General features: G+C 39.4%; 2 protein-coding genes across 2 annotated transcripts; one reads left to right on the forward strand and one right to left on the reverse strand.

Moving 5' to 3' along the window:
- Positions 1–927: 927 nt before the first annotated feature.
- On the reverse strand, positions 928–8739 carry LOC307020299 (uncharacterized protein). The gene is made up of 3 exons (XM_079651537.1): positions 8275–8739; positions 5631–5933; positions 928–2156 (listed from the first exon to the last, which is right to left on the reverse strand). The coding sequence occupies exons 1-3, from the start codon at positions 8584–8586 to the stop codon at positions 1566–1568; spliced, it is 1206 nt and encodes a 401-aa protein (XP_079507663.1). The 5' UTR covers positions 8587–8739; the 3' UTR covers positions 928–1565.
- Positions 8740–10441: 1702 nt separating this feature from the next.
- Positions 10442–25426, forward strand: rabgef1 (RAB guanine nucleotide exchange factor (GEF) 1). Its single transcript, XM_079651536.1, has 9 exons — positions 10442–10706; positions 11797–11991; positions 12842–13047; positions 13185–13357; positions 13937–14018; positions 16285–16417; positions 18916–19007; positions 20249–20505; positions 21281–25426. The coding sequence occupies exons 2-9, from the start codon at positions 11810–11812 to the stop codon at positions 21686–21688; spliced, it is 1533 nt and encodes a 510-aa protein (XP_079507662.1). The 5' UTR covers positions 10442–10706; positions 11797–11809; the 3' UTR covers positions 21689–25426.
- Positions 25427–25468: the final 42 nt, after the last annotated feature.

Consider the following 25468-nt stretch of genomic DNA (forward strand, 5'->3'; position numbering starts at 1 on the left):
TGTTTTCATAAATGGCCTAAAATGAAACCTAGTGTACAGTCCAAGCATGAATTGAAACTACACTTAAAGGGACAGGGCGAGATCAGATTGCGGTCATGTACAATGTCTTGGAAAACACTTTTAAATTTGAGTTGTAGGTACTGAAATGAAACCTATTGCATGAAATGAATCTACACTTATAGGAACTAGCAGGGACGTGTACAGACATTTTGGGGGGCGGGTGCTCAAGTGAGAAAATGGAACTTCCCATAATAATTTATTGACGTTTCATAGAGGGTGCTCAAACATTTAGGGTTTCCCATTAATGTACCGGGCGCTACAGTGGAATTTTCTACTGCAACACTCCCCGCTTAAGTACACAGTGTACCCGCGACAGTTACAATCAAGGTTCGATAATCAGCTCACCGCATATAGGTGTAAGCAGGGGTAAAGTGCTATTTTCATAAGTGGGGAGCGGCCCTAACATAGGGGGGTCCGGGGGCATGCTCCCCCGGGAAGATTTATTTTTAAATATTGAAGTTAAAAGCATCAATCTGGTGCACTTTGAGAGCAAAATGGAGAGATCTATGGATACATCTCTCAACACCCATATTCAGAACTGTAAACACATTTTCTTTTTCTTTATGGATATTTTACAAATCACTCCTCTTTTAAACTGTATTATTTTTTTACCGTCATATAATATTTCCAACCTGTTTTTCATTTATTCTCTTGTTTTTTTATAACTATAATGATCATATAAACGTGTGCCTCGGAAATAATTGTTTACATTAATCGTGACCAAACCGTTTGAGACCCACTGAGATAACTTAGACTAAAGTTAACTATCTAAATGTTGTAATAGTTTTGACTCTACTGTCCGTGCCTGCAGTATAATAAATGCAGCCTATATCCACTAATGAAAACATGCCATTGAAGGGAAGGGAGTAACCTTTTCATGAATTTGTTTATTTCCATTCATGCAAATAGCCAGAAATGAAACCAACACTATAAGCATGAAACAAAACTACAATACAAAGACTGACAATCAGATAAGAAAGACACAAGAACTAAAGTACGTACAATTCCTTAAAAACATATTTTCAATTGAAATTTGATTATATTTCCAAAAATGTGATTAAAATACTTGTTTTTTTTTCCTGCTAGAAATCATTGTTTTACTCTTTTTCTTCTTCTTTTATGTTACTTATTGTATTCCTTATATTTCCGTATGAAGAAGAAAGAAAACAGTTGGACTGGCAAACATGGAAAATAAAACACAACAAACCACATGTAACGTGTTAATTATTTAACTTGAGATGATTATTCTTCAAATCCAACTGTCTGAAATGTATTCAATAAGTCCATTTCCCAACATGTCAAACTTTTCCCATACACAAGATTTTGATAATCAAAACCCAGTGGTGTAAAGTAACTAAGTAGATTTACGTAAGTACTGTAGGCTACTTAAGCAAAAATGTTGAGATACTTGTACTTTAGTATTTCCATTGCATGCTGCTTTGTGCTCCTACCCCACTAAGTACTGTAATATACCAAATGCCTACTTAGTTACTTTCTAATTCTGTCTAATTTGTCTTCAGCTCGAAGTCGTCACTCTGCCTGAGAAAGCTGAGGAGAACCTTCTCTTGGTACATGAAGAAGTTTCTGTTCCTCTCGAGGTCCTGAGCGTTTATTATACGCGTCACCAGAGCTTGTTGTATGGCCGGAGACTTACATGGGTGATGCTGCACATAGTGACTCACATTCCTCCATGGCTCGATAACTATCAGACCCTGAACGTCCTCGTATCGAATCGAATCATTGAGTGTCTCTCTGTTCACTCCAACAGTCACCTTGCTTCTGTTTGTCACCTTAGATCCAAAGTCTCCGCTGGGTGTGTTTGTTATACAACGTCTGTTGTTTCCTGCTGTGATATTGGGTGTGCCAGTCTCATTAAAGTCAACCAGGCTATTATTAGAAATGTGATTACTTGAGCAGCTGATATTTGTATTTTCTGGTCGACTGACGATCCTTGCTCTGGGTTTCCTGGATGCTGGAGTCTCCTGGATGTTTCTGTGCAGATAGGATGTGTATCCTTGCACCAGGTGACTCAACGCTGACTTATAGGAGAAACGCAGCGACTCTGCTGATCCCAAAGGAACAGAGTGAAGACGGACCTGTTGGAACAAGAGGAGAGAAGTCATTCTAGATCAGATCCCTTCAGAAATGTTCAGTGTCATTTTCAGTGTCAAAAAGAGACGCATATCGACCCTGAAGAGACTCAAAACAAAAAGATTCAGAATGAACTTCTTAAATTGACAAAACAACCAGAAAGAGCCACACAGAGAATCATAACAGCAATTGCAGCTATGAATATGGGCAAAACAACCAAAACTAAACTTAAAAGGACTAAACAACAACACAAAATTGACATAAATTCAATTCAAACACTCAAACAAGTGAAAATCATCAAACACACAGAACAAAAGCTACAAAAAGACCAACAAACAACAACAAAGAGACACATAAATCAACAACAGAAAGAGGCAAGATAAATATTAAGTGTGTGTGTGTGTGTGTGTGTGTGTGTGTGTGTGTGTGTGTGTGTGTGTGTGTGTGTGTGTGTGTGTGTGTGTGTGTGTGTGTGTGTGTGTGTGTGTGTGTGTGTGTGTGTGTGTGTGTGTGTGTGTGTGTGTGTGTGTGTGTGTGTGTGTGTGTGTGTGTGTGTGTGAAAACATGTTAGGGCCTTTTGCCAATCTATTGTTTGATTGGCCAAAGGATGCAGTGTCCCTGTGGAGAGGAGGGAAATAGAGGTGTGGAGGTCAGGCGTGTATTTGCATGTCTGACTCCCAGCATACAAGAGTTTCATCCAAGTATAAGCTTCCAATTAATATTTGTCTTTATGCAAACCTTAAAGCGTCTAGAACAGGTTCCCTCACCCTGAAGTTACAAAGGAACATTATCATTCCTGTCTCTCTTTTTTGTTCTGCTGTATCATGAGCAATAATGCAATGATTATCACATACATGTTGCCAACATTTGCAGTGGACATGTTTTCTAATTGAGAGCGGCGACTTTAACCGTGGCAGAAGGAAAAGCATTCACTTTTACTAATCTGACAAAAAGATGTGACGAAATATGCTTAAAAGACAATTCAACTGCTGTTTTGTTTCTCCATGCATTGATGTCCATGTATCAATGTTATAATGTTGAAGTTCTGCTTCTTCCTGTACTTTATATTATTTTATATCTCTTAAGCAGGTGGGAAGTAGTGGAGTACAAATACTGCGTTACTGTACTTAAGTACATGTTTCTAGTATCAGTACTTTACTCCACTACTTATTTTTCTGACTACTTTTTACTTTGACTTCTTACATTTTGAACACAAATACCTGTACTTTCTACTTCTTACATGTTGAACACAAATACCTGTACTTTCTACTTCTTACATGTTGAACATAAATACCTGTACTTTCTACTTCTTACATGTTGAACACAAATACCTGTACTTTCTACTTCTTACATTTTGAACACAAATACCTGTACTTTCTACTTCTTACATTTTGAACCCAAATACCTGTACTTTCTACTTCTTACATGTTGAACACAAATACCTGAACTTTCTACTTCTCACATGTTGAACACAAATACCTGTACTTTCTACTTCTTACATTTTGAACCCAAATACCTGTACTTTCTACTTCTTACATTTTGAACACAAATACCTGTACTTTCTACTTCTTACATGTTGAACACAAATACCTGTACTTTCTACTTCTTACATGTTGAACATAAATACCTGTACTTTCTACTTCTTACATGTTGAACACAAATACCTGTACTTTCTACTTCTTACATGTTGAACACAAATACCTGTACTTTCTACTTCTTACATTTTGAACCCAAATACCTGTACTTTCTACTTCTTACATGTTGAACACAAATACCTGAACTTTCTACTTCTCACATGTTGAACACAAATACCTGTACTTTCTACTTCTTACATTTTGAACCCAAATACCTGTACTTTCTACTTCTTACATTTTGAACACAAATACCTGTACTTTCTACTTCTCACATGTTGAACACAAATACCTGTACTTTCTACTTCTTACATTTTGAACCCAAATACCTGTACTTTCTACTTCTTACATGTTGAACACAAATACCTGTACTTTCTACTTCTTACATGTTGAACACAAATACCTGTACTTTCTACTTCTTACATGTTGAACACAAATACCTGTACTTTCTACTTCTCACATGTTGAACACAAATACCTGTACTTTCTACTTCTTACATTTTGAACCCAAATACCTGTACTTTCTACTTCTTACATGTTGAACACAAATACCTGTACTTTCTACTTCTTACATGTTAAACACAAATACCTGTACTTTCTACTTCTTACATGTTGAACACAAATACCTGTACTTTCTACTTCTCACATGTTGAACACAAATACCTGTACTTTCTACTTCTTACATTTTGAACCCAAATACCTGTACTTTCTACTTCTTACATGTTGAACACAAATACCTGTACTTTCTACTTCTTACATGTTGAACACAAATACCTGTACTTTCTACTTCTTACATGTTGAACACAAATACCTGTACTTTCTACTTCTCACATGTTGAACACAAATACCTGTACTTTCTACTTCTCACATGTTGAACACAAATACCTGTACTTTCTACTTCTTACATTTTGAACCCAAATACCTGTACTTTCTACTTCTTACATGTTGAACACAAATACCTGTACTTTCTACTTCTTACATGTTAAACACAAATACCTGTACTTTCTACTTCTTACATGTTGAACACAAATACCTGTACTTTCTACTTCTCACATGTTGAACACAAATACCTGTACTTTCTACTTCTTACATTTTGAACCCAAATACCTGTACTTTCTACTTCTTACATGTTGAACACAAATACCTGTACTTTCTACTTCTTACATGTTAAACACAAATACCTGGACTTTCTACTTCTTACATGTTGAACACAAATACCTGTACTTTCTACTTCTCACATGTTGAACACAAATACCTGTACTTTCTACTTCTCACATGTTGAACCCAAATACCTGTACTTTCTACTTCTTACATTTTGAACCCAAATACCTGTACTTTCTACTTATTACATGTTGAACACAAATACCTGTACTTTCTACTTCTTACATTTTCCAAACAGCTGGTTCCTTTAGTCTGAATGTGTGTTTGGTGGCGTGATCATTATTATTTAGAGTCATTGCGTGCCTATTGATTTGAACACGATCCGTGTATCCATCATTTTCTGGCCTTCTCTAAAGAAGAGGGACCAATGAAAACGTTGTCATGTTGCCGTTGTTCAGCATGGAAACATTCATTCGCTAACAATGACATTATTGTTCTATTAATATAAAGGGAGGTCAGGTACTCTTTAAAACAGCTGCTAGTTATGGGTACTTTTTACTGAAGTACATTTCAAAGCCCATACTTCTTTACTTTTACTTTAGTAAAGAAGTTTAGTCAGTACTTCTACTTTTACCAGAGTATTTTTACTAGTATCTGTACTTCTACTTGAGTAAAGGGTGTGTGTACTTTTGCCATCTCTGCTCTTAAGTTTATATATTTTAAAGCAGACTTATTTGTCCGTCCTGACCTGGTGAATCCTGATGTGCAGATGAACCGCAGCTCCAACCAGCCACTGCTGCATCGACGCTGAACTCATCCTCTTCTTCTTGGTCATCCTCTCGTAATGGTCGATCAGCTCCAGCTTCAGCCAGTTGTCGTGGTGCTCTGTCGTCTCGGCCATCTTCTCCTGGTCGTTAGCGACGCCAGGGACCAGGTTCAGGAAGCTGTGGATGATCCAGCCAATCCTCGAAGATCTGCTAATGCCTAAAATGTTTTTAACCTGGGACCTTTGAGCTGAAGCCTCTCCGTCTGCTGATCCATGGGCTCTGACCTGGTGGAAAACAAGAACATTTGAGTCTGTGTACCCTTAGTTTGAAATGTTTTTCCTTTATTTGACTAGTAAGATAAGATAAGATAAGATGGTACTTTATTGATCCCAATTTGGGAAATGTTTGTGTTGCAGCAGCATAAAAGACATGGCAATTCAAAAGACTAGAAACAAACAAAATAGTAGAAAATATACATGTTGAATTTACAAATGAACAATAACAATAACAAAATATAAAGCAAGTTATTATATATACATAAGTATGTGAACAGAAAAGTGAGTGCAATGGGTCGAATCTCATGCCAATCAAACCAATAACTGTGAAGATGTTTCACTAACAACAACATTTGAACCACATGTTAGAGGATGCTCTGAACCTTTTTAGCTCTACAGAGTGTTGGGGAATAATTTCCTTAGGTATTCAACCTTTGACACAGTTCATCCTTTTCTCCTTTCACTGTCTCCTTTCCCATGGCATCGGTCTACGGCCCTGGGTATTGCTGCTCTCTCTCTTAAGGAGGAGCAGCTTGGGCACATTGTTGATGCCAGTTTATGACCGAGCACAAGCCGCCATGAGATAGTTTAATGTTCAGGGACATCTAGAGGCTCTTCTTTTCCCTGGCACATATTCTTTTCTATGGACGACAGCTCTAGTTAGATTCAGGGTCCATATTTGTTTAGTCTCACTGATGAGGAATGTTGATTATTACACTCTGAACTAGTTAAAACCTTGAACTGCAGACGAGATCTTCAGAATTGGTTTAACAACCGCTGTGTCACCTCGTGGCAGCAGCACATGTCTTGTGAATTCTCCAGCCGTAACTTTATAATAAACCATCAGTGTCTGCCATCAAAGTTCCAGCTCTCCTCGTCTCTCTGAGTTTCATCTCCATTGGCCAAGACCAAGTCGTTTTTATCTTTTAAAGACCTAGAGAGGGTTATTAATGCCTTTGTTACCTCGAGACTGGACTATTGCAATGCTCTGTATGTGGGTATGGACCAGGCCTCAATTAAACGCCTGCAGCTACTCCAAAACGCAGCTGCACGTCTTCTGACTGGCCACAAAAAGCGTGACCACATCACCCCAATTCTGGCCTCAACTGGCTTCCAATTTGGTTCAGAATTTATTTTAATATATTTTTATTTGTATTCAAAGGCTCCGGCCCATGTAGCCGAACTCCTCCATCGCTACACCCCAGCCAGAGCTTTAAGGTCTGCTGACCAGCTGTTGCTGATAGTGCGCAAGACCAGGCTCAAAACCCGAGGGCACCGAGCCTTCGCAGCAGCTGGCCCCAGGCTCTGGAACACTCTGCCCCTCCATGTGAGGTCGACCCAGACACTAGGGTTTTTAAATCATCACTAAAGACACATTTCTTCTCTCTGGCCTTCTAGTCAGAGCGGAGCACGACACCTGACTATTCGCTGTTTTTTTGTTTTTTACATTTGTGTTGTAAATTATTGCCTTTTATTTTGATTGTAGTTAAGTGTTTTTATTACATGTACAGCACTTTAGTTCGACCAAAAATCGCTTTGAAATGTGAAATATAAATAAAACTTGATTTGATTTGATTTGATTGCTTCAGAAGTTCCCATCACACAGAGGACATTATTATATAATGCCTAACAAACAATAAACCAAAAAACCCCACTTGTTGGGCAACCTGGTCAAACGCTGCTGCTTCCTAACTCTCCGGTCAAACGGAGGCCGAACTATTGAGTCTGTGTACCTTAGTTTAAAATGTGTTTCCTTTATTTAACCAGTAAACAGAAAAACCAAGTCAAATCTTATGCCAATCAAATCAAAAACTGTGAAGATATTTCACTAAAAACAACATTTTAACCACATGTTAGAGGATGTTTTGAACCTTTTGAGCTCTACAGAGGATATCATTAAATAATGCCTAACTATTAGAAAAATATCACTCATCGTCACCGGCTTGAGCTTCAATCTCAGGATCCATGTATTTGTGATCCTCTCCAGAATGGAAGTAGTCATCACATACAGAGCATCAACTAGTTCCTGAACAGTGTCCTTCACATGCTGATATCCAAGAGGGAGTTACACAGTCACAAGATGGAGGAATAGAAAGCAGTATTCAATGTTTACTTCAGATTAGCTCCACGTCAGAAATGATCATGCTTGTCATATGTCTCTCTCCATAGAGGCTGAATCATCATGTTAATCACATAGCTATCATATGCCTCAAACAGTCCTGATGCTCTTCTAGGTAATCATACATCCTGTCTGCTACAGTTGGGATACCTTTGATATCATTTGTACTCTCATATTGGAAGAGTATATTCAATATTTTCCCAACATTAACAAACAATAAACCAAACCCACCTGTTGGGCGACCTGGTCAAAAAGCAGGGACAGAGCCAGAGCAACGACCCCGACCCCTCCATAGGAGACTCTGCTGCCTCCTAACTCTCCGCTCAGACTGAGGCCGAACGCCGCCTGCTGCTCGCCACTAAAGCCTCGCTGTAAGGAGGCGTACTGATGCTGAAGGGCCGCGGAGGAATCCAGAGACAGGAAGGAGGTGAGGACAGGATCCAAGGAGATGTCTGGGACGATGCTGGCATCCCGAGCCACGGAGAACAGCTCCTGGACGGTGGCTGCAGAGGGAAGACATAAAGAACCACCAGTCAGGATCATGGCTACATCTATGTGTGTGTGTGTGTGTGTGTGTGTGTGTGTGTGTGTGTGTGTGTGTGTGTGTGTGTGTGTGTGTGTGTGTGTGTGTGTGTGTGTGTGTGTGTGTGTGTGTGTGTGTGTGTGTGTGTGTGTGTGTGTGTGTGTGTGTGTGTGTGTGTGTGTGTGTGTGTGGTGTGTGTGTGTGGTATCTGTGTTATCTGTGTTTCTGACCCTTTGTTCAGTTCACCGTTCATTTATTATGCTCCAAATATCTGGAACAAACTCGCAGAAATCTGCCGGTCCGCTGCAACTCTGACTACTTTTAAATCCAGCCTGAAGACTTTTCTTTTTGCCGCTGCTTTTAATTGAACTATTCATATCTTAAACTGCACTTTTATTTTAATGTTTATTTGATTATCTTTGCTTTTTAATGACTGTTTTTAAATGCCATTTTATTAATGCCTTTCATTTTTGTAAAGCACTTTCAATTGCCTTGTGTTGAAAGGTGCTATATCAATAAACTTGCCTTTGTGTGTTTATTCTCCCCAGTCAGAAAAGGCGTTATCAGCACGAAATCTCTCGCAAATGAGACGTCTATTTAAATGGTTTATACAAACAGACAGCTTTAATAAACTTAAAATAACAATACAAAAGTAATTGATTTCCCTCTGATGTATAGTGTAAGTATAAAGTTGCATACAATAGAAAGGTTCAAGTACAATTACCTTGAATTAAGCATTAACACACTTTGATATATGTTCCATCTCTCCTGCTAAAGGTCCAAAGAGCAGGAGTTTAAAGCGCGGCTAAGCAGCATTAAACACAGTCTGTCCCATGAAGAATCAATATGCATAGAGAATGTGAAGAATGTCAGAATTGTGACAGAGTAAAGAAAACTGTTAGAATAAAATATCTCTGCCACAACACGCTTTTATCATGACCAACTGTTTCAGTTGTGTTACTGGTACATACAAGTGATTGCACGGCACTTTTTGTTATCAGACTAGGACCATTGAACATTAACCCAAATGCCAATAAGCACAGTCAGCAGACTATTGAGTTTGTTCACTGAGACCCAGAAATGTGTTCCTCTGAATGTCCATAAACTGACTGTATCTGGTGTGAGAATGTGCAAATGTGCAGAGAATCAACTATCTGTTTTTACACTTCAGTTCTTATATAAATGAACAAAGTAGATAAAATGTGTAACTAAGTAGATTTATTCAAATACTGAACTTAAGTAATAGTTTTTAGATATGTGTACTTTACTTGAGTATTTCCATTTGATGCTACTTTGTTCCTCTACTCCACACTACCAATACAACTAAATCAGAGTTAAATCTTGTACTTTTACTCCACTACATTGATGTAAATGCCTTTAGTTACTTTACAGATTTGGATGAATGATGTGAAATATAATCAACCCTTAAATCAAACTTTAGTTACAGCTGGAGTAAATTCACAAGCTACCCTGCAGTATGTCATTCAAACTAGCTGCACCTTTACCAGCTTTGATAACACTTTAATGATCAATAATTATAAAACACATCATATATTATTCTGAAATGGACCAATCTGCACAATGACTACTTTTACTGTTGCTACTTTACGTATATTTTAATGCCACCATGTTGTAGCCTACTTCTGGTTGAGTAAAATGTTGAATGCAGGACTTTGACTTGTAACAGAGTATTCATACTCTCTGGTACTTCTACTTTTACTGAAGTACAAGATCTGAGTACTTCTTCTTCCACCTTTGAAGATGATCTATCACGATTTAACTAAATCATCGTGATAAATGACGATGCATTCTGCGCATGCGTGAAGCCACTTGTCCGGTTATACCCACTTGTCCAATCCTTGAAAACTAGTCCCACAATGCGGAAGTAAATAGACCTGTGACATCACCCACACATTAAACAAAACAAAAGCAATACTCTACGTTTGAAACCGTTTGTTCGAGCACAAACTCTGCTGCTGTTTTATTATCTTACATTCAATTAATGTTCCTAGATTCAGTGTAAATCTTTAAAAGCCAGGGTTGAGATAACGTCATTGTCCGCACCCTGTAGGTTTCGTCAGCTCTCAAAACAGAAAGGAGGATCTGCTCGTGCTCCGGATCGATGCAAACATAATAACAGGTAAGTTAAATAGCGATATATGTGAATGAAATGATCAATAAAACATTAGTCATCAGTGAAACGAAATATGTCTCTTAACTTACGTCTCTCCACGTCATTAGCTACGGTAAATCATGCAGCATTTGTTAGCTAACTGACATGCAGACTGGCCAAACATGAAAGGAAAAACACAAATAAAGCTAGAACAAAGCCTTGTGTAGCATTACTGTTGTAACAACTAAGCAATGAATATGTGGTAATTTCGTCATTTGCATTTGATGACTCTTACATACTCAAGTTCTCAAGCTACTTGTGTGTGAGTATTTCCATGTTACACTACTTTACTTTACCCCAGCTTTGGTAGCATATTAAAAGCTAATACAATTGACTACATAGCAGCATATAACAGTAACGTTACAGCTGAAACAAATTAAGACAATCGGCAGATGAGTCCAGTATAAAAAATAATCATTAGATATGTTTTAAAAATGAGCTTCACATCAGCAAAGTAAAATCCTACTTTTTCATTAATGCATGAGTAATAACAATCGAATAGGTAGTGTATAATAGAAACCAGCCACAAGAAGCAGTTGTATACTTGACTTGCATACTTAAAACATCATGCATTTGAGGAGTGCCCCTTTAAATACCTTCAAAAAATGTATGTTGCTATGACAAACCACATTGTTTTCCTAGCACACATATTAACTTGGAGTTGTGTGTCTAGTTTTCAAACGTGTGAGATATTGAAGTGACTGTTATTTTGTTGTTGTGCATTTATTTAGGTCTTAATGTGTGCATATGTATAAATATGTCTGTTGATTGTGTATACATATAATATACATATTTGCATTATACATATGTTTATATATATTTGTATTTTTGTATTCAGGATTGTTAGAAACGGTATTTCGATCTCTCCGTCTGTACACACAAACTGAAAGATTGACAATAAAGTTGACTTTGACTTTGATAAGTGCATTAAACATATTGTATACAAAGTGTTATACTATATTTATTAATAATATATGTATAAATTCACTCTGTAGGGTTGAATACTGCAGCACATACAAGTACACAGATAAATCAGATGAGGATTTTTCCATCGCAGGTTACCCGGCATCATGAGTCAGCGGACGGAGCGTCGGGGCGGGATTCACGTCGACCAATCGGACCTGCTGTGCAAAAATGGATGCGGTTACTACGGCAACGCGGCGTGGCAGGCTCTGTGCTCCAAGTGCTGGAGAGAGGAATATCAGAAGGTCCGCCATCAACAGATCCAGGACGACTGGGCGCTGGCAGCGAAGTAAGAGGAGTAGTTAGAATTAGAAACACTATGAAGTCAAGGCATAGATATACAAAAACTGCAGGTCCTCAACTTGAAGTTATTTCTCAGGTTCTGGATTAGCATTAGCTTTAGCACAGCGGTCAGCAACTGGGCATCACTTACACTAACTGATACAGAAATATACATTAGAATCTTATTCACATTTTGTAATATTTATATATAAGAATAGTAAAATAACAAACATGTATAATTCAGAAAAATATATAACATATAAACACCAACTTATTCATTTCAACCCCCGTTTTTAAATCCCTTATTATTACTTTTTTTGTTTACCAGTAGTGAACAGTACATTTACTAAAGTACTTCACTAAGAACACATCTCTTAAGTATTTCTATTTTATTCAACCGACAGCTTTATTTATTTCTCAGATTACTGTTTTTATCCCCTTTCCTTTTCCTGTGAAATGTTCCCTACTCCCTAAGTCAATTGTGCTGGTTCATATTTTTACATATGTGCAGATTCTTGGTAAAGGATTGAATAATTCTTTCACCATCCATACTGAAAATAACACCGTCCCTCCCCTAAGTCTTGTGATGCTTTCCTCCAAAGTTTCCCGCCATTATACGATATGATACGATAATATTTTAACGGTCAGATCAAGTCTGAAATTTGACTTGTATCACAGCAGCTCCATGTGTAACATCAACATAGAAAAATATCAAGACAAAATACATGAAAAACAAGCAACAAACATTTAACATAACAATCACTGAGAGAAAACATGCTCAAAGACCCTTCAGCGTGCATTTGATGCTCCCCTCTTTATCTCTGGCGTTTGCTCTATTAAAACGTCTTCTGCCACAGGTTGCAGCGTGAGGAGGAGGCAGCGTACGCCAGCAGTCATGGATCTCAGACTCAGCCCCCCCCTCAGTCCACAAACCCCCAGCCGGGACACGCCTCTCTGGGACCCTTCTCCAAGTTTGAGGAGAAGAAGACCAACGAGAAAACACGAAAAGTGACCACCGTTAAGAAGTTCTTCAGCCCTTCGTCTCGCTCTGCTCCCAAGAAAGGTATGTAACCATTTAGAGCAACTCCACATTATATTTAATCTCAATACAAGCAAAAAGAAGTCACAAAAATATGGTTTCGGTGCAGTTTCTTTCCAACATCAGCAGCACTTTCTCTAAAAGCGTTTCTTCCTCACCAGAAACCCAAGAGGGAAAGACTCCCAGTCCGTCTCTGAGCCGCCGAGCGAGCTTTGATACCGACCAGGTGTCCAAAGACTTTATGGACTTCTTGAAGAACCTCCATAAACCCGGCAGAGAAATCCACAAACAGTGCCGAGCCTTCATCGTCACCATGTCCAGCAAGAAAGTCCAGGTTTGACTTTGAGAATAATACTCTTAAAGGGGACCTATTATGCAAAATCCACTTCTTCATGTCTCTTCTACATCAACATGTGTCCCCTCTTCTTCATGTCTCTTCTACATCAACATGTGCCCCCTCTTCTTCATGTTTCTTCTACATCAACATGTGTCCCCTCTGTGGAAAGAGACTCTGAAAGTTTCAGGAAAAAAATATTCTCTTTTTGTCCTGATCCATTTCTATAAAAACCTGTCTGAAAAGGAGCTGATCAGATTTTGGCCACTTTATGATGTCATAATGATGTGTTGGCTTTTTTTCTTTTTAACCAAATGTCTCAGAGGGGCGTGGGTAGGGGCTCCTTATTTTCATCTAAAGTAACAGACAGAGAATCAGCACTTTTGAAACAGGGCTGAAACAGAGGGGATTATGGGTAATGCTGCAATGATCTGTTTGGTGTTTCAGCCTATCAGAGACATGTTCTGTATATATCTGAGACCTGTAATATATTGATGAAAAACAGTATCATAGGGAAGCTTTATTATTTATTAATATTGTAAAGTGTTCCCATGAGCTCCTAACCTCCTCTCCTCTCAGGACCTGGGCGCTGACGAGCTGTCGGAGTGCGTTCAGGACTTCTACCAGAACTTATCCGACCGTTTGTTGGGTCACTTTAAAGGTTTGTTCAGAGATTTCAGTATTGTTTCCATCAATACTTTTTTTTTATGAATCAGAGTATGTAGCAATCACTAAATGGCAACACCAGAAAGATTTGTATTCATGTTAATTGATAACATCTATTGGTCACGGAATTCCAGGATTGTTTTGTTTCTAACTTGATTTCACAAGTAAATTAGATTAAAAAATAAAGCAGTCTGTCAATACGTTTAAAAGTATTAATATATAATCAAAGACTTGTTTAGGTTAAAGACAAACGTGTATTATTTTGCAAAGCTCCCTGTAGTTTAGGTCACTTTGTTATGGTATGCTTACTCAGTGATGATTGTCACTAGTGTTGTGGTATAATAAGCTTATTTGGAACATGTATGAAGGGTCTTAAGGCCCGGACACAATAAAGAACTGACACAGACGGACCCCGACTGTTGCGTCGCCTCGCGTCTCGGCCATGTGTCGCACTGGAACACACCGCAAAGACTTAAGCCGACGGCCAAGAAGCACGTACGAACTGCGCATGCGTGAGTGGCAATAACTCTCCTTACCAGCAGGCGGCGGTAGTGTGTATTCGTCATTCAAAGAGGCAACAACCGGAAGACAGACTGCGTGATACACAGAGAGAAGAAGAACAGACTGCGTGATATAAACAAACAACAAATAGCGTGTGCGTTCCATTTTCCCTCTACAATGAGAAGCTCATGTGGCTTTCCCGAACCTGTGTCGAGAGCTGGAGCTAAATGAAATCTCAGATTTGTCTTCTTAATCATTTGTTTGGGTCCCTCACTTCCGTTTCGCTTCTCATGCACTGATTCGCTAGCTGAACAGCCAATCAGAGTGATTTATTTTGCCGACTGCCTTTGGCCGACTGTTAAATCGGCGGGTTTTCGTCCGGAAAGGCGTCGGCCAGGCTGAAAAGACCCGACGGTGCGGGACAAACCAATCTGAGTAGGGCGTGTCAACGCTCATCGTCGGCCTGACGCCCACCGACTCCGATAATCGGCCTGGTGTGTCCGTGCCTTTTAAAGGTCACCTATTATGCAAAATCCACTTTTTCACGTCTCTTCTACATAAACATGTGTCCCCTCTGTGTAAAGAGATTCTGAAAGTTTCAGGAAAAAATATTTGCTCGCTTTTTGTCCTGATCCATTTCTATAAAAACCTGTCTGAAAATGAGCTGATCAGATTTTAGCCACTTTATGATGTCAAAACGATTTGTTGGCTTGTGTAACCATTAGCCAATCAGCAACCAAGATAACCCCCCCTCCCACCTTATCCCCTGAATCTCCTCCTAGAGCACCATTAGCCGCTTTCACACCAAGTACTTTGCCGTACTGGGTTCCCAGCACTTAGTACCCCTATGGAACTAAGAGCCGAGTTCACACCGGAATAAGTCCCTGGGGGTGGATTAGGCAAATGAAGCCACTGACGTCACTTCGTCTTCTTCTGCTTTGGGTTTACTGGCAGGCCGCAAACAACTTCACGGCGTATACTGCCACCCGAAGTCCCCTGCCGGAAGTCCCCGGAGTTGGGGACTGGCTTCAGTAAAAGCTGCTGGGACTCCCAGCAGCTTTTACTGAAGCCTTCCGAGTAAATCGCCAGAATGCCGACACCTCCTCATCTCCACCGCTCCCATGTTTTTTTTTGTGTTGGCATAAGTTAGTCTCTCTCCGTTCGTGCGCGGGGCTAATGCTAATGCTAATAATGCTAATGCCAGCAAATGCAATGGCGGCTTAAAAAAACAGGCACTAAAAAGGGGGTAAAAGTTCTCTGAACTAAGTTCTCTTTTTGGTGTGAACGCAAAATTCCAGGCACTAACGGAAATAAACGGGAAGACTACGAGTAAAAGTACTCCGGTGTGAAAGCGCCTAATGTGTTCTTTTTAACCAAATATCTCTCCGAGGGTCGTGGGGAGTGGCTTCTTATTTTCATTTAAAGTAACAGACAGAGAATCAGCACTTTGGAAACAGGGCTGAAACAGAGAGGATTATGGGTAATGCTGCAATGATCTGTTTGGTGTTTGGAGCCAAACACTTCAGAGACATGTTTTGTATATATCTGAGACCTATTGATGAAAAACAGTATAACAGGGGACCTTTAAAGGTTTTCAATGGAAGTGAGACTAGCTGTTAAGTGGCCAAGATGCATTGCAAGGCAGACGGTATGAAGAGTATTAACAGATTGGCTTCATAATAATCATGAAACTTGTAAATGTTCTCCTCTTTTTCGATGCAGCTCTTAATAATGTGGTCTGATGACTCTTTGTCCACCAGGATCCTCAGAGTCTGTGGAGCAGGTGATGGATCAGGTGGAGAAATACATAATGACCCGTCTGTATAAGAGCGTGTTCTGTCCAGAAACCAGTGATGACGAGAAGAAGGACCTGGCCACACAGAACAGGATCAGGTGGGAGTCATGTCTTCATGATACAATCCAATCCAAGTTATATAGCACATTTAAAAACAACAGATTTGACCAAAGTGCTGTACATCAATAAATATATAAAAAGCAACATAAATGCATTTAGACAAAACCAAATTGTTTTTAAAACACGAGAAACCATACTTATAGCCACAGACTGAAAAACTCATACACGATGTAAAAACAATATAAAACACAAGAAAATAGAAAACCCCATTTTAAATTTATAACAATATACATAAAGAAACATTTGGTAACACTTTAGATTAAGGTACACATATTCACCATCAACCAGTTGTTCATTAACATATTAAAGTCAAACTACTAGCTTATTGGTTATGAACAAGACTTCACTTTAAAATATGGAATATATTCTGAGTTAGAAATACCACATTTTTTGTTATTTTGACAAAATTAACACTTTTAGTTTCATGTCTTGTTACATAAGAATGGACCATAATTGTGAGGTGTTATTATGGCAGACTTACTATTCTTGTGGCACTACTGCATCATTAGGCCCATATTGAGCATATTAAGACCCAAACTCATGAACAACAACGTCCTTACTTATAATAACTAAGCACTAATTAGAAGATTATTGAGGACAAACCCTCAACTAATGGCTTATTACTTGTAGAATATGATCATATAGAATAAGGCATTAATAAGTGTTTTATAATGACTAACAAAGAGCCAATATACGGATAATATGCATGTTAATTAACAACTAGTTGATGGTGAATATGTGTACCTTAATATAAAGGGCGACTGTGGCTGCGAGGGAGTGCGGTCGTCTTTCAACCAGAAGGTTGTGGGTTCGATCCCAGTCCATGCAGTCAACATGTCGGTGTATCCTTGGGCAAGATACTTAACCCTGAGTTGCTCCCGATGGCCAACGGTGTGTGAATGTGTGTGAATGTTAGGTCCTATAGAGTAAGGTACACTGCTCTGTATGAATGGGTGTGAATGGGTGAATGACATGTAGTATGTAAAGCGCTTTGAGGGGTCTTAAAGACTGGATAAAGCGCTATATAAGTACAGTCCATTTACCATTTACCATTTACCAAACATTTATGAAACAGCCGACTCCTTGTCATTACACATAATAATTCCAATTTTTATAGCGCCTTTCAAGAGACCCAAGGACGCTTTACAATGGGAAACAAAACAACAACATAATAATAGTCGCACAGATACACAGGTTTGAAAAAGAACAGGTTGCTGGGTACTGCATTTTAGCTGAGGGCAAAGGCCTGAGTGAACAGATGGTGTTTGAGTTGTTTTTTGAAAGTGGGCATTCCTGATAGCAGAGGGGACAGAATTCCAGAGGGTGGGGGCTGCGACACTGAAGGCGCTGTTGCCAAAGGTTTTCAGCTTGGAGCGCTGGATGGAGGGCAGCCCGTTGTCGGAGGACCAAAGCTGACGAGAGGGGGTGTACAATGAATTGGAGAAAAGCTACTCCTTTTTAAGCTGCCATCAAAACATTCAGAATAGACAACATACAACAACAAAGCATCCATACATACATCAAAGAGTAATGAATAAAGCGCAGGAATTAATTCATTAGAGTAAGTATGTATGTGTGTATGATAAATTATATATTGCACATGTATGGGTTATTGCACAGGGGAGGAAGACTAAGCGGTGTTAGTGTTTAAAACAGTTCAATCAGGAGAAATACACAAATGAATGTAATGGAGTTTTGGCGATTAGGTGTATCATTCAGGAGGGTAGAACCGATCCGATGAAACCCCCCGGGGTCTAGACCCTGGTGGTGGTGAATGGATGGTTGGGGTCGGTTCGAAGGGGAGGGGTTTATCTTGACCCTGGACTCAGAGGGACAGGAGGTGAAAAGGGGGGGAGGAGGGTTGCGTAGAGTCACCTGAAATGACAGCTGTCAGGGGGGAGAGCAGACTTAAAAGGTTTGGCAGAGCGCTATGATAGGCTCTTGGGAATAGAGCGAAGTGATTGGTTAAGCTGGAGAGTGACGCCTGATCACTTATTGAGAGGAGAGAGAGTAGTTACATGGGAATAGTAAATGAAGAGTAAAGACAGTCTTCCTGGTTGAACTTACGCTGAGCTTCATTTTATAGATTTTGTATTTCCTGGTCATATGTATATTTGTCTTCTGGTTTATTTCTATTTCTATTTTGGGATGTTTCTATTTTAGAATTGTTTATTTCTGCTCTTTTAATGTGTTATTATGTGCAATGCAAAAAAGTTCCCAAATTTGGATTAATAAAGTACATCTTATCTCATCTCATCTTATCTTATGAGTTCAGTGCCAGGGGAAGAAACCGTCTTTGAGTCTGTTCATCAGCCATTTTTAGCAGTTTTCTGCTCACGTTTGTTTCACTTTATGTCACAGTGGAAGCAGCTGACTGCATGTCATCCAAAGGGGAAGTAGAAGGCCATGGGAAAATGTATATCATGTGCATAAAAATAACTCTTAATGCTTACTGTTTTAATTCTGTGTGTTGCAGGGCGTTACACTGGGTCACCATTGAGATGCTGTGCTTGTCCTTCGATGAGGAAATCCCTGAAGTGTCTGAGAACGTGGTCAAAGCAATCACAGGTCAGAGTGTGACTGCATTCAGTCACTCACTGCATGTGTGTTTTATGTCGCAGAATTCATATCTACTTTTTTAATCATCAGAAACAGGAAGTTTTTTTTTAATACGTGTCGTTTTATGATGGTGGTTTTTCGACTACTAATCTGGTTTTCATCATCAATATCTGTATTATTACTTATACACCACTGTACATATTGTAACATATGTATTGTATATATGTATCTTTATTTTTCTCATTTTACATTTTTACTTAGATTTTATTCTAAAACTGAGCAACTGTGAAAAACAACCTAATTTCTCCCACGGGTAAATAAAGCAGTCTGATGATTATAGGTTATCTAAATGTTATTTAAAGGTCTGGAAGTCAAGGCAAGATGGCCTCCTCTGACTTTATTACATTGTTCTGTTCAAAAATGTATTTTTTTTTGAGTGAAAGGATATTTTTCATACATCCTGTCTTGCGCAAGTACAAACAGGGTTTAAGGCTCTTACTTATTTTCTCGAATCATAAAGTTATGGAGGCGTGTGGTCCAGTGGGTTGTGCGTTTGTGTTCGGATCGGGGGTCACAGGTTCAAACCCCACTGCAGTCAGCATATCGTTGTGTCCCTGAGACACTTCACCCCAATTTGCTCCTGTGGGGATTGGCCACAGTATTGAGTATGTGAGTCGCTCTGGATAAAAGCGTCTAACAAGTGACATGTGATGTAATAAAGTAAAAGAAACCCTAACCCTAAGTCGACTTGAAATACGACTTTTAACCAAAACACATATAACATACATATTAAGTTTACTACCATAGATAATGAAAAAACCAGTAAACATTGACATAAGAGCGGCTGGAACCAGTGAAGTGTTGCTTAAAGATGACTACACAAAGAGACAATAATAAAAACAGTTAATCTTATGTGTAGCTGTAGAAAACGTTGTCATGTTGCCGTTGGTCACCATGGAAACATTCATTAGCTAACAAGGACATTATTGTTCTATTCATATAAAGGGAGGTCAGGTAGTCTTTAAAACAGCTGCTAGTTATGGGTACTTTTTACTGAAGTACATTTCAAAGCCTCTTTACTTTGACTTGAGTAAAGAAGTTTAGTCAGTACTTCTACTGTCACCAGAGTATTTTTAAACATGAGTATCTGTAGTATACTTGAGTAAAGGATGTGTGTACTTTTGCCATCTCTGGTCGCCGATAATATGTCTGTCTCTCAGTCCCCTGACTTTGTATACTTGTTTCTGCAGACGTCATTGAGATGGACTCGAAGAGAGTTCCTCGGGACAAACTGAGCTGCATCACGCGCTGCAGTAAACACATCTTCAGCGCCATCAGGATCACCAAGAAGGAGCCGGCGTCCGCGGACGACTTCCTCCCCGCTCTGATCTACATCGTGCTGAAGGCCAACCCCCCCCGCCTGCAGTCCAACATCCAGTACATCACTCGCTTCTGCAACCCCAGCCGGCTGATGAGCGGAGAGGACGGATACTACTTCACCAACCTGGTCTGTTTTTATATCTGTGTTCTGTGGAGGACATTCTTAAAGGATACCTATTATGCAAAATCCACGTGTTCATGTCTCTTCTACATGAACATGTGTCCCCTCTTCTTCATGTCTCTTCTACATCAACATGTGTCCCCTCTTCTCCATGTCTCTTCTACATCAACATGTGTCCCCTCTTCTTCATGTCTCTTCTACATCAACATGTGTCCCCTCTTCTTCATGTCTCTTCTACATCAACATGTGTCCCCTCTTCTTCATGTCTCTTCTACATCAACATGTGTCCCCTCTTCTTCATGTGTCTTCTACATCAACATGTGTCCCCTCTGTGTAAAGAGATACTCTCCCTCATTGTCTTGATCTATTTCTATAAAAACCTGTCTGAAAATGAGCTGATCAGATTTTGGCCATTTTATGATGTCATAACGATGTGTTGGCTTGTGTAACCATTAGCCAATCACCAACCAAGGTAACCCCCCCCCCCCCCCCCCCCTTATCACCTGAATCTCCTCCTAGAGCAACATTGTGTTCTTTTTAACCAAATGTCTCTCAGAGGGGCGTGGGGAGTGGCTCCTTATTTTCATCTAAAGTAACAGACAGAGAATCAGCACTTTTGAAACAGGGCTGAAACAGAGGGGATTATGGGTAATGCTGCAATGATCTGTTTGGTATTTGGAGCCAAACGCTTCAGAGACATGTGATATATTGATGACAAACAGTAGAATAGGGGACCTTTAAACTAAATCTGCTGTTTCTCCTTTCACTTCCTGTTCCTCAGTGCTGTGCGGCGGCCTTTATCGAGAAGTTGGACGCTCAGTCCCTCAACCTCTCCCCGGAGGAGTTTGAGCGCTACATGTCGGGCCAGGCGTCTCCTCGCTCCTCAGATGGGGTCTGGTCCTCCGCCCCCCCGCCTGACCCCATCAACCCTGTCCTGGCTCAGCTGAACACCAACCTGGAGGCTCTGTCTGGCCTCAGCACGCGGCAGGAGGCTCTGATGGAGGCGGCTCAGAGCCTGCAGGCCGAGCTGCTCTCCTGGCCCCAGAACGTGCAGCACGAGGTGACCGGCATCCTGAAGAAATACCCTCTGGAGGTCCCGTCTCGACAAATTCCCGCCATCGACGACAACGACGACGTGGACAACGACAACCTGCCGCCGCCCCTCACGCCCCAGGTGTTCGCTGGGTAGTCTAAGAAGGGAGCGTTGCACATAGAGTGGTGCAGTGACGAGTCCTAAAACCCAGAAGTGAGTTAGCATTTTCACTTCCGGTTCCCTCGTCTCAGAGTCAATGTTTTTTTTTAACTAGTTTTGGGAAAATATCTGGAAATAAGGTCTGTGGTTGACACGAATTCAAGAGACGGATCACATTTTGTTCTACGACATTAAATCCATCAGCAGTGACCCCACTGGTGATTTCTGAAGAGTTTCGTGTCGGAAAAACGATGGTTGTTACCAAGTGGCTGAATAGGACTACAGAAGTTTTACGTCATTAAACCGAACACGTAAACACTCCTCTAAGTTTGTTTGCCCTGTTCTGCTTGAAAGCAAGTACCTGCCTTAGGGCTTCTCGATTATGGCAAAAATCATAATCTCGATTATTTTGGTCTATAATTGATATCACGATTATTAAAAACGATTATCCATTTACTTTGAAAACATCAATTTATTGGAGAAAAAAAATGTGAACAGTATGTTTTTAACAGTTGATTACCCTGAACTTTAAGTATAAATCAACTGAAAAAAAAAAAAGTAATAATAATAATGAAAAAATAATCGTTTTATTTCGATTACGTTGTTTTCGTAATCGTTGCAAGCCATAATCGTAATTGCGATTAAAATACGATTAATTGAGCAGCCCTAACCTGCCTCCTGCAAACTGTTAAAACAAACGCTTCAACTTGTACCATTTTGAATATGGATCTTAAGTTGACGTGACGTTGAAGCCTGCTGTAGTTCCTTTATAGCATAACGTTAGCATTTTGCTTCTGGCTACTAGATTTATGATTTCGAAAAATATAAAAGTAGACATGTGGAGATTATCCAGCTGAACAAAACGTGTATTTATCAAACAGGTTCGTTTTCCACAGACCTTATTTTTTACAATATTCCAAAAGCCTATGGAGAAATCCCGTTGCTTTTTTGTCGAGGGAACCCATGCAGCTTACTTCCGGGTAAATACGTCATCACTGCACCACTCTACAAAAGGTACTCCTGCTCTTTGAATTTCAAGGTAGCATATCATCCGCACTAATCTCCTGCTGAGCTTCTTCTGCACCTTAAACGCCCCGATCACCAGAATTATAAGTTCTGCAGCAAAATGTGTTCATTTTAATGCAATAACAGCGATCAGTGGGGATAAACAAACACGCTCAAATCTTTATTTCAATGTTGAGATATGTGCCATTGATCAAAACAAGTTGTCGACAGGGTTCTGAGTTTTGAGTGGACGGAGAAAGACCAAAAAGGAGGACATTTTTGTAGCTTCAAAATGTGGTTTCGTGGTTAAACCTAATTACATTTATTCAAGTACTGTAATTAATTGTTTGGGTACTTGTACTGTTCTTTAATATTCTACTGATTGATACTCCACTACACTCATCATCAGATAAATGTGCATATCGACATAATAAGGGCAATACTCAACTTATATATTATATTGTATAAGTATACCGGGTTCCTGTGAATCCTTAAGAAGTCTTAAAAAAAAGGTACGAAACTAATTGATCTCAAAATAAGTCCTTAATTGATATCAAAATGTCTTAATCAAAGTCTTAAAGTTAGACAGGGTATGTCAAACAAGTGGTAATATATATTTAAAGAGAAATGCCTTTTGTCAGGCAGGGAGAAGAAGATCGGTCTTAACATTATTCTGAGTGGCATTCAAAAGTTTTTCTTTCAGCACCGGTTGTGTTTCAGCATCCATTTTGATCAAACCTCTTCTCTCCTAAGCGTGGTTTTTAGACGGGTATTAGAGAGGAACAAGTTATTGTCTGTTAGCGAGCTTGTTAGGGTGCAGAGCTTCTTTTTTCCTGCCTTCAGGGACGCTTTAAAAAGGAAAACATGTGCAATCCTGGGAACAAAATGTAAAAGCATTAAACTGAAAACGTATTGCACAGATGTCTCTAAAGTCCCTTAGCTAACACTGCTGCTCCTTCATCACTAAGTGTCTCCGTGTAACTAATCACAGTGTGTAGTGAATGTGCAAAGGAAAAACAAAGCTAGTATAAGCTTCTGTATTTTAGTGATGTGTTTCTGTTTTAGGCCAGTTGGTTTTCAACTCTTATTTATTTTTATTTCTTATTCTTAACTTTATTTGATTATTTTTCGCTCTTTTTTCCTTTTTAAATTGTTTCGTTTTTCTCATTTTCTTATTTCTTTTTTTTTCTTTGTTATTCTTTTATTTCTTTTATTTCTTTTTTATTATTATTTTTCTTTGTTTTTCTATTTTCCTTAATTTCCCACACACATATTTTCTCTCTTATTTGTAACCAATTTGATTGGAGTTGTAATATCCCAATGTGATCACATGTCTCATTGTATTTAATATGATGTGTAATATAATCTGATGAAATCCAGCTGTAACTCCAAAGGCCCTTCAGTTTATTAGTTTGTTTCAGGATGTACAAAGCATATAAGTACATTAGGTTTCATAGAGCCAAAACATTTAAAGTGATACTCAACAGGCTTTAGATAAGCCAGTCCTTTATTAGTATATAAGTGCTTAGTTAATATGAGTACTTTGTTAGTATCTAAGTGTGTTTTTTTTCTTTCGTTTTTTTCATTTCATTGCTCGAAGTGGAGTCGAAAGAGATGAGTTTTCAGTCTGCGCCGGAAGATGTTAAATGAAAGAAACTCTAATAATGATTTATTTGGTCTTCCTGTGATGATATTTGGTGTAAAAACAGACTGTTGAAACTCCACTGCTCTTATACTGGTTTGAAGATCATTTAATTCAGTGTCTGTTTAATATTTTAATAACGTCAATTACCATATTTTCTCACTAGGGCACCGTTTGGCATTGTGTGGTTTCATACTAACATGATATTAGCTAACTAAAATGATTGTGTTTATTCTTATGACTTTATTAGGTCTTTAACATTAAATATTAGATTGATTTTTTTAAAGAAAATCATGTATGAACTGTCTACCGGGCCATTTTTGTTCCTACCCTCACCTATGGTCATGAAGGATGGGTCATGACCGAAAGAACGAGATCGCGGGTACAAGCGGCCGAGATGGGTTTTCTCCGCAGGGTGGCTGGCATCTCCCTTAGGGATAAGGTGAGAATTTCGGTCACCCGGGAGGGACTCGGAGTTGAACCGCTCCTCCTTCGCGGCGAAAGGAACCAGTTGAGGTGGTTCGGGCACCTAGTTAGGATGCCACCTGGGCGCCTCCCTAGGGAGGTGTTCCAGGCACGTCCAGCTGGGAAGAGACCAAGGGGTAGACCTAGGACCAGGTGGAGGGATTTTATCTCTTCGCTGGCCTGGGAGCGCCTTGGGATCCCCCAGTCAGAGCTGGTTGATGTGGCCAGGGAAAGGAAAGTTTGAGGCTCTCTGCTGGAACTGCTACCCCCGAGACCCAACCACGGATAAGCGGGAGAAGATGGATGAATTTATTTGAAAGACTTTATTTTGGCCATATAGAATTGTCGAGATTTAATAAACTAACTTTAACTTGAACCTGAGTGCTTACATCTAAGTGTGCATTTGATATTTATAAAACAAAAACATGTCATTCAAGTGTTTGATGACAGTGTTTTTTCGGTTCTAGAAACAGGTATTAAAACAAGCTGTGTGGAACTCTACTGTAAACTGCAAATGAGGAGTAAATGTACTAATGGTGGAGGATGCTAACTGTTGTAACATTATGTAAATTATGTTAAGTTTGCTTTTCATTTGAGTGAAATAAAGAAGACAGTGAAATTGATTTTGCTGACTGCAAAGATCATTAGTATGTGTACTCATACGA

This window comes from Notothenia rossii (genome assembly GCF_949606895.1).
Source record: "Notothenia rossii genome assembly, chromosome: 9".
Classification (NCBI taxonomy): Eukaryota; Metazoa; Chordata; class Actinopteri; order Perciformes; family Nototheniidae; genus Notothenia; species Notothenia rossii.

Coding starts and splice junctions, on each gene's coding strand:
- LOC307020299 (XM_079651537.1), bottom strand. CDS start 8,586: ATGATCCTGACTGGTGGTTCTTTATGTCTTCCCTCTGCAGCCACCGTC. Junction 5,934..8,274: donor TTGACCAGGTCGCCCAACAG/GTGGGTTTGGTT, acceptor GTTTTCCACCAG/GTCAGAGCCCATGGATCAGC. Junction 2,157..5,630: donor TGCACATCAGGATTCACCAG/GTCAGGACGGAC, acceptor TTGTTCCAACAG/GTCCGTCTTCACTCTGTTCC.
- rabgef1 (XM_079651536.1), top strand. CDS start 11,810: ATGAGTCAGCGGACGGAGCGTCGGGGCGGGATTCACGTCGACCAATCG. Junction 13,048..13,184: donor TCGCTCTGCTCCCAAGAAAG/GTATGTAACCAT, acceptor CTTCCTCACCAG/AAACCCAAGAGGGAAAGACT. Junction 13,358..13,936: donor TGTCCAGCAAGAAAGTCCAG/GTTTGACTTTGA, acceptor CTCTCCTCTCAG/GACCTGGGCGCTGACGAGCT.